Source organism: Aphidius gifuensis, linkage group LG4 (assembly GCF_014905175.1).
Source record: "Aphidius gifuensis isolate YNYX2018 linkage group LG4, ASM1490517v1, whole genome shotgun sequence".
In the NCBI taxonomy this organism is placed as follows: domain Eukaryota; kingdom Metazoa; phylum Arthropoda; class Insecta; order Hymenoptera; family Braconidae; genus Aphidius; species Aphidius gifuensis.
Genome location: NC_057791.1, coordinates 21,170,430 through 21,182,832, shown reverse-complemented (window position 1 = coordinate 21,182,832; position 12,403 = coordinate 21,170,430). Strand labels below are relative to the sequence as shown.

The 12,403-nt window shown below is 23.3% G+C and overlaps 2 protein-coding genes across 8 annotated transcripts; one reads left to right on the top strand and one right to left on the bottom strand.

The window, feature by feature from the left end:
- The first annotated feature begins 1,662 nt into the window (after window positions 1-1,662).
- On the top strand, window positions 1,663-10,440 carry LOC122855638 (bumetanide-sensitive sodium-(potassium)-chloride cotransporter-like). 5 transcript variants are annotated; one of them, XM_044157159.1, is made up of 15 exons: window positions 2,552-2,595; window positions 4,824-4,850; window positions 5,330-5,467; window positions 5,551-5,611; window positions 6,183-6,438; window positions 6,595-6,848; window positions 6,909-7,602; window positions 7,671-7,792; window positions 7,865-8,212; window positions 8,295-8,536; window positions 8,775-9,095; window positions 9,176-9,279; window positions 9,347-9,461; window positions 9,539-9,799; window positions 9,876-10,134. In XM_044157159.1, exons 3-15 carry the CDS (start codon window positions 5,340-5,342, stop codon window positions 10,009-10,011), a joined length of 3,042 nt encoding a protein of 1,013 aa, XP_044013094.1. In that variant the 5' UTR covers window positions 2,552-2,595; window positions 4,824-4,850; window positions 5,330-5,339; the 3' UTR covers window positions 10,012-10,134. The 5 variants fall into 5 exon arrangements, with proteins under 5 accessions (XP_044013093.1, XP_044013091.1, XP_044013095.1 ...); XM_044157158.1 differs by lacking the exons at window positions 2,552-2,595; window positions 4,824-4,850 and adding an exon at window positions 1,663-1,766; XM_044157156.1 differs by lacking the exon at window positions 4,824-4,850 and having other exon boundaries at window positions 2,401-2,595; window positions 9,876-10,440.
- On the bottom strand, window positions 10,394-12,312 carry LOC122855641 (ATP-dependent (S)-NAD(P)H-hydrate dehydratase). Of its 3 annotated transcripts, XM_044157163.1 has the most exons (4): window positions 12,298-12,312; window positions 11,838-11,863; window positions 10,780-11,763; window positions 10,394-10,705 (listed from the first exon to the last, which is right to left on the bottom strand). In XM_044157163.1, exons 3-4 carry the CDS (start codon window positions 11,718-11,720, stop codon window positions 10,657-10,659), a joined length of 990 nt encoding a protein of 329 aa, XP_044013098.1. In that variant the 5' UTR covers window positions 11,721-11,763; window positions 11,838-11,863; window positions 12,298-12,312; the 3' UTR covers window positions 10,394-10,656. The 3 variants fall into 3 exon arrangements, with proteins under 3 accessions (XP_044013098.1, XP_044013097.1, XP_044013099.1); XM_044157162.1 differs by lacking the exon at window positions 12,298-12,312 and having other exon boundaries at window positions 11,834-11,863; XM_044157164.1 differs by lacking the exon at window positions 12,298-12,312 and having other exon boundaries at window positions 10,780-11,863.
- Between the last annotated feature and the right edge of the window lie 91 nt (window positions 12,313-12,403).

Sequence of the window (12,403 nt, the reverse complement as noted above, 5' to 3'; positions counted from 1 at the left end):
AATTCTCTTATATTATTTAATCTATTTTGTAGAAAATAAATAAACAACCCTGTTTTTGCTTTGCTGCATTGATTCAAGATCATTGAGTAAATAAAATTTGAAAAAAATTAGCGATAAACAAAAGGTTAAGTTAATAAATAAATAGAAAAAATTTAATGAATTTATATTTTTTTTATTTTAACATCCGGTTGATTATAATTGTGCAAATAATATTTTCATAGTTGATTGTAATCTTTATTATTGTACTACAACTAATTGTAAAAATTAAATATCAGTACTTAATATTTTATAAAATATATAAAATTACATAATAATATTTTAATATTATAAAAAAAGTGAGACGAATAAATAAAAAAGGATAATACAGTTTTTAAAAAATTCTATGATTAAATCTTTTATTTTTATTTTAATAATATTAATAACAAATAAAATTATTATTTAATTATTCATATATGTATTTTTTTAATAAATAACAAAGATAATTTTCTTATTAAAATACATTGTAATTATAAATTTAATTGTCAGTTGTCAACGTAAAAATTATTTAAAATAAAAAAAAAAAATCATCTCAGGGAAGAAGGAAAAAAATAATTAATTATTTTTACACAAATATAAAATTTTATTACTAATTTATTTATAAAAAATGCTAATGTTTTTTTTTTTCTTTCAAATTGATTATTTATTTATTTTTAATATTAATATTTGTATTCTTTTGGTGATGAAAATAAGCTGTTGATTTTATTTTTTTGATGAAATAGTTATTGACTTTTAACGACGTTGATAATGATTTTTAAAAATTAAAAAATAATGAATTATTAAAAATAGAAAAAAATATATATAATAAAAAACCTGTCAGCTTTATTTTTTTGATTAAATAACTATTGTCTTTTAAAAACAAAAAATGTTTATATTTATATATTTAACGACAAAATCATTAACTCTAAAAACCATTAGCTAAAATAATAAAAAATTTTAAATATATATAAAAAAACTAGACACAAAGTCTGACATTGGCAGTAAAAACTTATATAATATTTTATATTTTTAATTTCAAGTATAAGCAAATCGATTGAGGAAAATCGTGGCACGTGGTATTTCGAAATAAACGACAATGAATATATCCATTTATTAATATTATTTGACCAACACATATATATTAATAACAACATGAATGACCAAGTGTTGTCTCATCAATTGAGACTTGAGGAAAAAAAAAAAAAACTGAAATAAACAAAGAAATATATATATTGATGAAAATCCAACAATTTCCAGATATAATATCCTTGTTTTAGGACAGTCCAGTTAAAGCCGCAATTAATTAATCTAAAAATAAAATATACGTTATCTAAAATTATACTTTTTTTGTCTAATTTAATTTTTATATATATACAATACACACTGTTATTATTAATAAACTAAACAATGTCTCAAATACATTTTAATTAACCATAAAAAAAACATAAAATAAATATGTTTAATTAGTTGACGAGTTTCTTGTGAGAAACATTATTATTCTTAACGTACATTTTCAAGTTCAACATGGGGTTAAATAATTTAACAGTGTTGTACATACATGGGGGTCGTGTATTTATTTTTTTATATATATCAAACACTTTATATATCACAAATTGGATGGTGATATTTAATAGTTAACTGAGTTGAGTCGAAGAGGCAAGACGTTTACATTATCATTTTATAAATCATCTAGTATTTTTATATTTCATTTTTTTTTTAGTTTAAAACTCTTTTAAAGATACATGAAAAAGGTAAGATAATTTATATTTTTAAATTAATTTTTTTAATATAAAAAAATAATTAAGAAAAAAAGAAATTTTTTATTTAATTTTAAGTTTAGTTTTTATCTTTTTTTTTTTCGATATAAAAACTTGACGAAATTTAAAAATTAAAAAAATAAAATTATTTATTTTTTAATTGTTGATTTAATTGTTAATAAATAAAATCATTAATTTTTTTTTGTTAATAATTATTAACATGAAAAAAAAATTAATAAAAACGAAAAATTCAATTTTTTTTTTTCTTGATTTATATTTTCTACATAATTATCAATTTTTATTTGATTGAAGCATGATGATTTTTTATAAATAATAGTAAATTAATAAACAACATAAAGTCAGGTAAATTTGTCTATTGATTATTGTTTTTTTATTTTCTAAAGCTTAATTTTTGGCCAAATTTAAAAGAATAAAATTTAGCTTTTTTATTTCTACCTGTTGATTATTGTTACTGTCGTTTGATAAATATGTAGAATCAAGACACACCAATGACCTCAGTTAAATAAATAAAACTTGTACATATATATATTTATATTGTATGTGTGAACATTGAAAGTATAATGACGGTCGTGTATATATTGACGCTTCTCGTATTAAAAACGTGATAGTCGGCTCGGAAACACCGGCATCAACGTATCTTTTTTTACCGTCGTATCTAATTATCAATGTTTTCATGAAAAAAAAAAAAAAGAAACAATCTATTTACTAATTTTATTTGGTGTTTTTGTTGACAATTATAACAAGTGAAAAATTTACTAAAATTCAAGATGGTTAATGAACGTAAAAAATCAATTTTAATGAGGTATTTTTTTTGTTTTTTTAATTAAGAAAAATATTTTCAAAGTTAATTTAAAAATATTTGTGTTATTTTTTTATATTGGTGTCAAGAAAATAAGTTATATTTTGCTGAAGGTGCAAGGTCTTTATTTTATTTTATTTTTTTTTCTTTTATGAAAATTAGTAAACGCGTATTTATTGTTAATTTTTTAAATCCTTGTTTTAGTTCAGGGTTGATAGCATACTTTTTTGTTCATAGTTTAAGTTATTACTATGAAATGGGTCAACAAAAAAAATATATATACAGTGATTGAAATTTACACTCTGTTGGTGAATTTGATTGAGCTCTATTTTTTCCTGAATTGTTAAATTACAATCAGTTATTTTGCCTCGTTGAAAAAAACCTTGAAAAACAAGGCTAGGAGCAAAACTTATCGAAAACATGTAATATAATTATTATCAACACTTGTTGATGCATGTATTTTTTTTTTTTTTTTTTCATACTTCAAAAAGAAATATATTTTTCAATTTCTTAAAAACAAACGAGATTAATTTTCAAGTTAAAAAAAAAAACCTTGTTTAGTTCCCTTGAATTTCAAAAAAAATAAATTATTATTATTGTTATTTGTCTTATGTTTTTTCGTTATCCTATGTTATCTCAATCGTTTCGAATTTCTTTGAAATTTTTAGATGGTTAATCTTTTACAAATCCTAGACCTTGAAAAAAAAAAATATTCTAAAAAACTTTCACTAGATTTTCTAACATAAAACTTAATCTTCTTTCCAAACTTTCAGTTTTTTTATTCAACAAATAACAGACAAACTTAAGTTTTCGATGATAGTTAAAAATATTTTAAATAAAACGTGTGTCCATAATGTGAGTTTTATAAATTTATATTTAAAAAAAAGTGCAAATTATTTTGTAAGATAATCTTATCTCAATACAAATCAAATACGTTGATTAATATTTTATTATTTTAGAAAAAATACATTTCTTCAAATAAAAAAGAAACAAAAACTTTTAATCTTTTTGACAAACTTTGTTAATCAACGATAATAAAATCAATCTTAATGGGTTAAAAAAAAAAAAAATCTAATTTTGTTATTCAATAAGCTGTGATAGATTTAAAAGCATATATATTAAATAAAGTTATTGTAAAAGTTTTAGAAAATTCTATATAAGTCAATGTATGTAACAATAATTAATAGTAAAATGTGAAATATTGTCTGAGGACTATAAAAAAAGGGTGATGAATGATGCGCACCATAGAAAAATAAGTGATAAAAAAAGCTCACGACGCATGCTTTTCTTGAATTTATATTTTCCTTCATGTATAAGCCCGAAGCATTTTTATATTTCTCATCCGGACACGACATCATCAACATCTCAGTCATGTCTATTTGAAATTTTTAACTAAAAAAAATATATAAATAATTAAAAATACCATCTCAGTATATAAAAATAAATTTAGCTAGTTTTAATCGAACCAGTATTAATTTAAATAAATAAAATAGAAATAAATTCTTCAATCTGTGATAGCCATATTCTCGTTAATATTAATCAGTGTATAAATAAAATAAAAATACTATAATTGTGATAGATAAAAAAAATTTCAAAAATTATTCAAATTTAAAAAAAAACCAGTTTAGAAAATTAATTTACATCAAATTATTACAGTGTACAAAAGTAAATATAAATTATTAAAATTTTGTTTAAATAAATTTGAATATATTTTTTTGATAATAATACATAATTAATTTTTTTTTTTTTGCAAATAAAAATGTAAATAATATCTTTAAAATTAATGGATTAATTTGTTCATAAAAAAACGATAAATCATCATTGAAAAATATTTATTATAAAAATCGAATCGCTGTAAATTTTTCTAGATCAAATATTATTTTTATTTCTACGCAGACATTTGATGAGCAATAGATTTATTATGCCACTTTTAATTTATCCATTTGAGTTGAAATTTTTTTTTTCATAAATTTATAATAATAAATTCTAGTGACTTGATGGTTTGTAAAAATTAATTTAAATAGTGTCAACATGATAATATAATATTGTGCATTTTGTCACTCAACTTGCTATAATTTAAATTTATTCTTTAAATTATTTTTCAAATAAAAATATATAAATATTATCAATCTACTGGCAACTAACTTGACTTTTTTATTAATTTAAATTTTATTTTTATTGTCTATTTATTTTTTCCATTCGGAAAATATTTGTTCAATCGATGAACCAAGAGCCAAACAATAACCCAAATCAACAAGGTAATTTGCCTCATATAGCTTTTTTTTTTTATTTTATTTTTTTATCCATCAATATTCTTTTTTACTAGATAAAAAAAATTCCAATAATAGATAAATTTACATTTTTGTTTGTCTACTTCTTCTAGGAAATATAAAAAATATTTTTTACGATCATCTATTTATTCTCATAAATTATTTATTTTTATTTTTTCAAACTAAACTTGTTAATTTGTTCTTTCATTTATTTATTTTATTTAAAATAAAAGCTACTTGTATTATTATTTTTAATTTTTTTTTCTTCACTCAAATTGCATGTAAGCTGACAATATCATAATTGACCTTGTTTTTATGAATAAAAAATGAAACATTAATAAGCCAATAAGCAGAAAAAAAAATATTATTATTATTTGCAATTTATTTTTCCTTGAAAAAATATATTTACATATAAAAAAATATGTTAATTTAAATAATTGATAATTATTTTTTTGATTTATGAATAGAATAACTGGTATGGAGGGTAAATTCAATAGTCAAAACCCCGAAGATGATGGAACAACTCGTGTAAATGGAAAAAAATCATCGATAACATTGAATGTCAATGGTTTATGGGATGTTGTACCACGTCTTGATCATTACAGGTGATCTACTTGATGAATCATAATCATTTTGTATTTTTTTTTGGGTTAAATTGGGTTAATACAACTTGGATATTTATTTACAGAGCAAGTAGACGTGCCAAAAGACCATCGTTGAGTGATTTACACGAAGGAAATCCTGTTAAAGTATGTAATATTATTTATATTTTTTATTATTATTCAAAATATCACTACAATGATAAATACTTTTGCAGAAAATGAATGAAGTGATAATTATATTCAACACTCTTGTACAATTTTTTGAAAGTAATATTTGATGCATATATATTTTTTTTTTTAAATATTATTCAGATCTGGATAGAGTCAGATTTAACCGGTTAAAAGTACAGTAACCGTAAAATAAAAATAAAAAATAAAAACCATTAAAAAAAAAATCAACCTCCAAGATTTATATAACTTATTTTATAAATTTTTTTTTACTTTTTTCTCTGTCTATAAATTCATAATTTTAAAAAAAATTTACAAGCTAATTTTAACAATTTAAATCAACAAAATAAACAAACAAATAATAAAAATTTTCATCACTTAAAATTTATTGTCCAACAAAGATTTACAAAGACAAAAAAAAATGAAAAATAAGATTAAAAAATTTGCTATTATAATTGATAATACAGATGTTAATTTTTTGCAAATTAAAAAAATAAAATTATCTCTAAATAATAAAATAATTAATTAATAAAATATAATTTTTAAAAAGGATGCTAACGTTGAATCTGGAGCAGCAGGAAATGGACAGACTGGACATGTTGGAATGAAACTTGGCTGGATACAGGGTGTACTAATACCATGTCTATTAAATATATGGGGTGTTATGTTATTTCTTCGTTTATCATGGATTGTTGCACAAGCTGGAATATTTGAATCAATTATTATAATTGCAATATCAGCTGTTGTTTGTGTTATAACAACCCTAAGTCTCAGTGCAATTAGCACTAATGGTGAAGTAAAGGGAGGTGCGTCATAATAATTTATTATTATTCTACTTTTTTGTTTTTATAACAAGGCGTGTCGAATTATTGATAACATGTTGCCAACTTTATCCTTGGTTTAATTTTATTTATCATCAAAATAGCTATATCAAATTTTAATTATTATATTATTTTTCAAAGGTGGAATATATTTTATAATATCAAGATCATTAGGACCAGAATTTGGAGCATCAGTTGGTATTGTATTTGCATTTGCAAATTCAGTATCAGCATCAATGAATACAATTGGTTTTTGTGATTCATTAAATACACTATTAAAAAGTCATGGAATTAAAATTATTGATAATGGTCTTAGTGATACGAGAATCATTGGTTGTATTGCACTTGTTGTTATGATATTAATATGTGCAATTGGAATGGAATGGGAATCAAAGGTAATTTAAATTTAAAACATCAATTAAACATATGTATTTTTAATTCTAATTTTTCTTTAGGCACAAAACTTTTTAATTGCAATTATTGTAATTGCAATATTTGATTTTTTAATTGGTACTGTACTTGGACCTGGTGATAATGAATTACTAAAAGCCAAAGGATTTGTTGGTTTTTCATCTCATGAATTTACAACAAATTGGAATAATGATTATCGTATTTATGAGGGACAAGAACAAAATTTTATATCAATATTTGCAATATTTTTTCCATCAGTAACTGGTATACAAGCTGGTGCAAATATATCTGGTGATTTAAAAGATCCATCAAATAGTATACCAGTTGGTACACTATTAGCATTATTAATATCAATGATAAGCTATGTTACATTTGTTCTATTTGCTGGTGGTGCTGCTGTTCGTGATGCAAGTAATATAACATTTAATGGAACAAATTTTACAGCTATACCATGTGTTGTTGATACATTAAATAATTGTCAAAATGGTTTACATCATGATGTTTCAATAATGAATATAATGTCAGTATGGGAAGGACTTATTTATGCTGGTTGTTTTGCAGCAACATTATCAACAGCATTGACTAATTTATTATCAGTACCACGTTTAATACAAGCACTTGGTAAAGACAGAATTTATCCTGGTTTGATTTATTTTAGCAAAGGATATGGTAAAGCTGGTGAACCATATCGTGGCTATGTTCTAACACTAATCGTAGCAGCAGTATTTTTATTAATTGGTAATCATCATGAATTAAAAAACAATCAAATCAAGTATTAATTTGTTTTTTCTTTTTTATAATTTCAGGTGATTTAAATGCAATTGCACCACTAATATCAAATTGTTATTTAGCATCATATGCTTTAATTAATTTCTGTACATTTCATGCAGCAATTGTTAGACCACTTGGTTGGCGTCCAACATTTAAAGTAAGCCATTAATTTAATTACCTTAAATTATAAGTGAATTAACAAATTAATAATTAATTAATTTAATTTCAGTACTACAACAGATGGCTATCACTTGTTGGTTTTATATTGTGTGTTGTATTTATGTTTCTCATTGATTGGAGAACAGCTCTTATAACTGTTGTTGTTATTCTTGCATTATTCTTAATAGTTGTTTATAGAAAACCTGATGTTAATTGGGGTAGTAGTACACAAGCACAAACATATAAAACAGCATTAACTGTTGTTTATCGTTTAAATTGTATGGATGAACATGTTAAAAATTATGCACCACAAATATTGGCATTATCTGGTGCACCAGGTACACGTCCTGATTTATTACATTTAGCTAATTTAATAACTAAAAATAATTCATTACTTGTTTGTGGTGAAGTTAATCCAGTAAGTTATAAATTTATTTATATTTTTTTTTATATTTAATATGATTTTTTATTGATTGAGTATTATTTAAATTTAAATTTAGACACGTTTATCATATCGTACAAGATCAGCAAGATTAAGAAATGGTTATGCATGGTTACAACGTCATCGTATCAAGTCATTTTATCATGTTGTAAGTGATCTTAGTTTAGAACGTGGTGCATCAGCCCTAATGCAAGCATCTGGAGTTGGTAAATTAGCACCAAATGTTGTTCTTATGGGTTACAAAACAACATGGACAACTTGTCATCATAAAGATCTTCAGGAATATTTTAATGTTCTACAGTAATTTATTTTTTAAATTTATATTTCGAAAAAAAATCTCTCCGGATTTCTACGTAATTGAGACTTGGAAATGGAGTTTCGTAATGAAAAATTTACGGAGATATTTACGGAGCAATCTCTAGATTATTTCTATAATATCTCTGGATGTCTCAATTGCGTAGAAATCCGGAGAAAATCCAGAGAAATTTTAGCCAACAGGGTCATTATTGAAGTTCGTAATAATAATTTTAAATTTTAGCAATGCATTTGATCAAAAAATGGCTGTTGCAATGTTACGTGTACCAAATGGTCTTGATTATTCAGTACCAAATAGTACTGGTGATGATGAACAAGCAATGATACAAAGTAGCTATGATTTAGCTGGTAATACATTGATGCATGCTGACAGTGATTTATCAATGACAAGTGGTATTCAACGAGTACAAAGTGTACCAACAATTGGCACACAATTTTCAACTGTTGATGGACCAAATCAAATTGCCAAAGAATCATCAACAAATTTCAATGCACGTGATCATTTAAAATATAAAAAAAAATTTGCAGCTGATAAAGTACTTTAGTAAGTTGTTGTTTGTTTTTTAAATTAAATTTAAAATAGTATTTTTTTTTAAGTTTATTAATTGTTTGTTTGTTTTTTAGTGAACAACGTAATGCTGTAATTTCTGAGCTAGAATATATTTCAATATTTCAAAAAAAACACAAGTCAGGAGTCATTGATGTTTGGTGGCTGTATGATGATGGAGGTAATTAATAATTATCGAATTAATAAAACTCATTTTTAAGTGGTAGAAGTTTTTATAATTGTTTAAGGTTTGACAATACTGCTGCCTTATATTATCAACACAAGATCAAATTGGGAAAATTGTAAAATGAGAATATTTGCATTGGCTAATCACAAGCAAGAAATTGGAGCACAAGAAAAAGAGTAATTAATTAAATAAATACATAAAAAATTATATAATTAAATAAATATTAAATAATTTATTGAATTTTAATTTTTAGAATTGCAGAAATAATGACGAAATTTCGTATTCAATATAAAAGTTTAAAAATGGTTGATGACATAAGTGTACAGCCAAAAAAAGAAACTCAAGATTTCTTTGATTCACTTGTATCGGAATTTCGTAAAAATGATAATGCTGATTCATCCGAGTGTGTTATAACTGATGTGGAATTACAAAGTTTGCGTGATAAGACTTATCGACAATTACGTTTGCGAGAATTATTGTTAGAAAATTCTAGTCAATCAGCACTTGTAGTGATGTAAGTTAAATATAAAAAAAAAAAATTATGAAGATAAGATAGCTAAGATAGATTAATTGTTAATTTTGTTTGATAGGTCTTTGCCAATGCCAAGAAAAGGTGCTGTATCAGCACCACTTTACATGGCATGGTTGGAAGCCCTGACAAGAGACATGCCAACAACTTTACTCATTCGAGGAAATCAAACTTCAGTTTTGACATTTTACTCGTAGTCTAATGATATTCATTCATTTAATCAACATAAATATTTTTAAATTGTTTAAATAAATATATTTTTACACAATCATATTAAAAGATTGAAAAAAAATTATATAAAAACTTGGCAACAAAATCATTTCCTGGTTTTAATAGTGTATTACTAAAACTAATAATTATTGATGTCCAAAAGAATATGAAAATAAAGAATTGTTCCATAAAAAAAAAATCTGCTTGTATCGAAAAAAATAAATAAAGAATCAAAAAGTATACATATAAATTTACGTTGTCATAAAAATTATTAATACAGTCGACTATCAAAATTAAATAAAATTAATGTTTGCTAATACAAATAATAATTGATAAATGATAATTAAATTTGAAGAATAAATAAATAAATTACAAAAGATTCAATATATTATAAAATAAAAATAATTTTACAAATTGATGAAGATTAATTGATTTGATAAATAAATTCTTTCTTGTTTTTTAATCTTGCTATGTTATATTTCAAAAAAAAATAATTTTAAAGACTACTAAATTGAGATTAAATGAGCATTTATTTTCGACATATATTGTAGTATATTATCAAAATATAAATAAATAATATAGTATATCAAAAATAATATTATTAAAAAATATAAAATTTTTAAATTCAATTTTTATGCATCCATAATTTTAGAACGAATTTTACCAATTAAAATTGGTGATCTGAAATATTAATTAAATATAAAATTAATTATTATTAATAAAAATTTAAAAAATAGAAAAAATATTAATCTCACTTTGGAGATTGGCTTTCATAAAGTCTTGCAAATACAGGTTGAACATGTTCAAGCATATCAGTTGTAAGCATTCCTCTTTGTTTTTCTTTAAAAGCAGCAGCATTACATTCTCTTGTTAATCTTGAAGCAGCATAACAAGCAGTTACTGGTGCTGATAATGCCATTTCACTTGGACCAGCACTTATTGCCCACCACCAAAATACAGCTAATGAACCAGCTAAAAGATCACCTTGACCACCACAACGTCTACCAGAACCAGATACAGTACATGATATTGCATCTGTACCTTTTAATCCATCAACAATAACATCTTTTGCTCCTTTATTTATAATAACAACATTTTTACCAATAGCATCAGCTAAATGTTTTAATTCAGATATTTTAACAACTGGTGCTGGTTGTACTGTTCTATCAAGAAATGATTTAACAAGTCTACTAAATTCCATAGCATTTGGTGTTAATATTAAACCTGGATAATCTTTTATTAAATCTGGTTTTTGACATACCAAAAATAGTCCATCAGCATCAATAATTAATGGTTTTTTTAAATCTCTACATAAATTAATTAATTCAACAACAACTTTAAATATTTTTTCATCTCTACCAAGACCTGGTCCAATGAGTATAACATGAAATCTATCAAGCCAAGGTTTTATCTGTCTCAATGCATCATGATGATCAAGAATTGGATGAACAATTGGCTCTGGACTAAATGATTTAATTGCTGAACCAGCATCTTTTGAACAAAATATATGTACTAAATCAGCACCAGTTCTAAATGCACTCATTGCTGCAAAATATGGTGCTCCTGTATATTCTGTACTACCACCAAATATTCCAATACGACCATCTTGACCTTTGTATTTTGTTGTTGCCAATGACGGGACAATACGACGTACTGATTTTAATATACGTTCATCTAGAGATATTTGACTTGACATTGTTGATAATTTTGCAGTTGATTCAATATTTTTTATTATATGCCTAAAGATAAATTGGCTCAAAGATACTATCATTTTAAAAAAACAAATTTATTTTTTTTTTTGTCACTCACTTACTTGATCAATTTATAAATGTTCAGCGACTGTAAAATAAATTTTTTATATTCAAAATTAATAAAAATTTTAAATGCGTAAATTTACGAAGAATTTTTTATTTTTTATTTTATCAAATAAACAAATCAATATATTGATAAGTTAGGTTATGTTTATTGAGAGAAAATAAAATAATTGACAGATCAAAAGTCAAAACAACAGACGAGATTGCAAAAAAGTGAATCAAAATGACTCGTTATTGTAGTATAAAATTAAATAACAACAATAGTGATTAATTATAATTAATATTCAACGACGACAATAATTATTAATTTAATATTTTTAAGCTAAATTACTCCAAAAAACATTTCACATACACAAAAAATTGGAGGCATTCAATAGGCATATTAATTATTTAATAAATAATAATAATTATTATTAATAAATTGTATTTTAACAACAAGTAAATAAAGTGTATTTTCACCTTAAAAAATATATATTTTTTTAATTATAAATTAATTAATTTTCTTGGTAGGGATAAAAGCAGTTGGATTTTTTTTTTTTGTTTTTCTCTCGAACAAGCTACTCTT

What these genes read in the sequence shown, in the direction of transcription:
- LOC122855638 (XM_044157156.1), top strand. Translation starts at nt 2,561, where the DNA reads ATGGTTAATGAACGTAAAAAATCAATTTTAATGAG. An exon ending in CCACGTCTTGATCATTACAG is followed by an intron (nt 5,468 to 5,550) that starts GTGATCTACTTG and finishes ATTTATTTACAG; the next exon opens with AGCAAGTAGACGTGCCAAAA. An exon ending in TAATGGTGAAGTAAAGGGAG is followed by an intron (nt 6,439 to 6,594) that starts GTGCGTCATAAT and finishes TATTTTTCAAAG; the next exon opens with GTGGAATATATTTTATAATA.
- LOC122855641 (XM_044157164.1), bottom strand. Translation starts at nt 11,795, where the DNA reads ATGATAGTATCTTTGAGCCAATTTATCTTTAGGCATATAATAAAAAAT. An exon ending in TATGAAAGCCAATCTCCAAA is followed by an intron (nt 10,706 to 10,779) that starts GTGAGATTAATA and finishes TTAATATTTCAG; the next exon opens with ATCACCAATTTTAATTGGTA.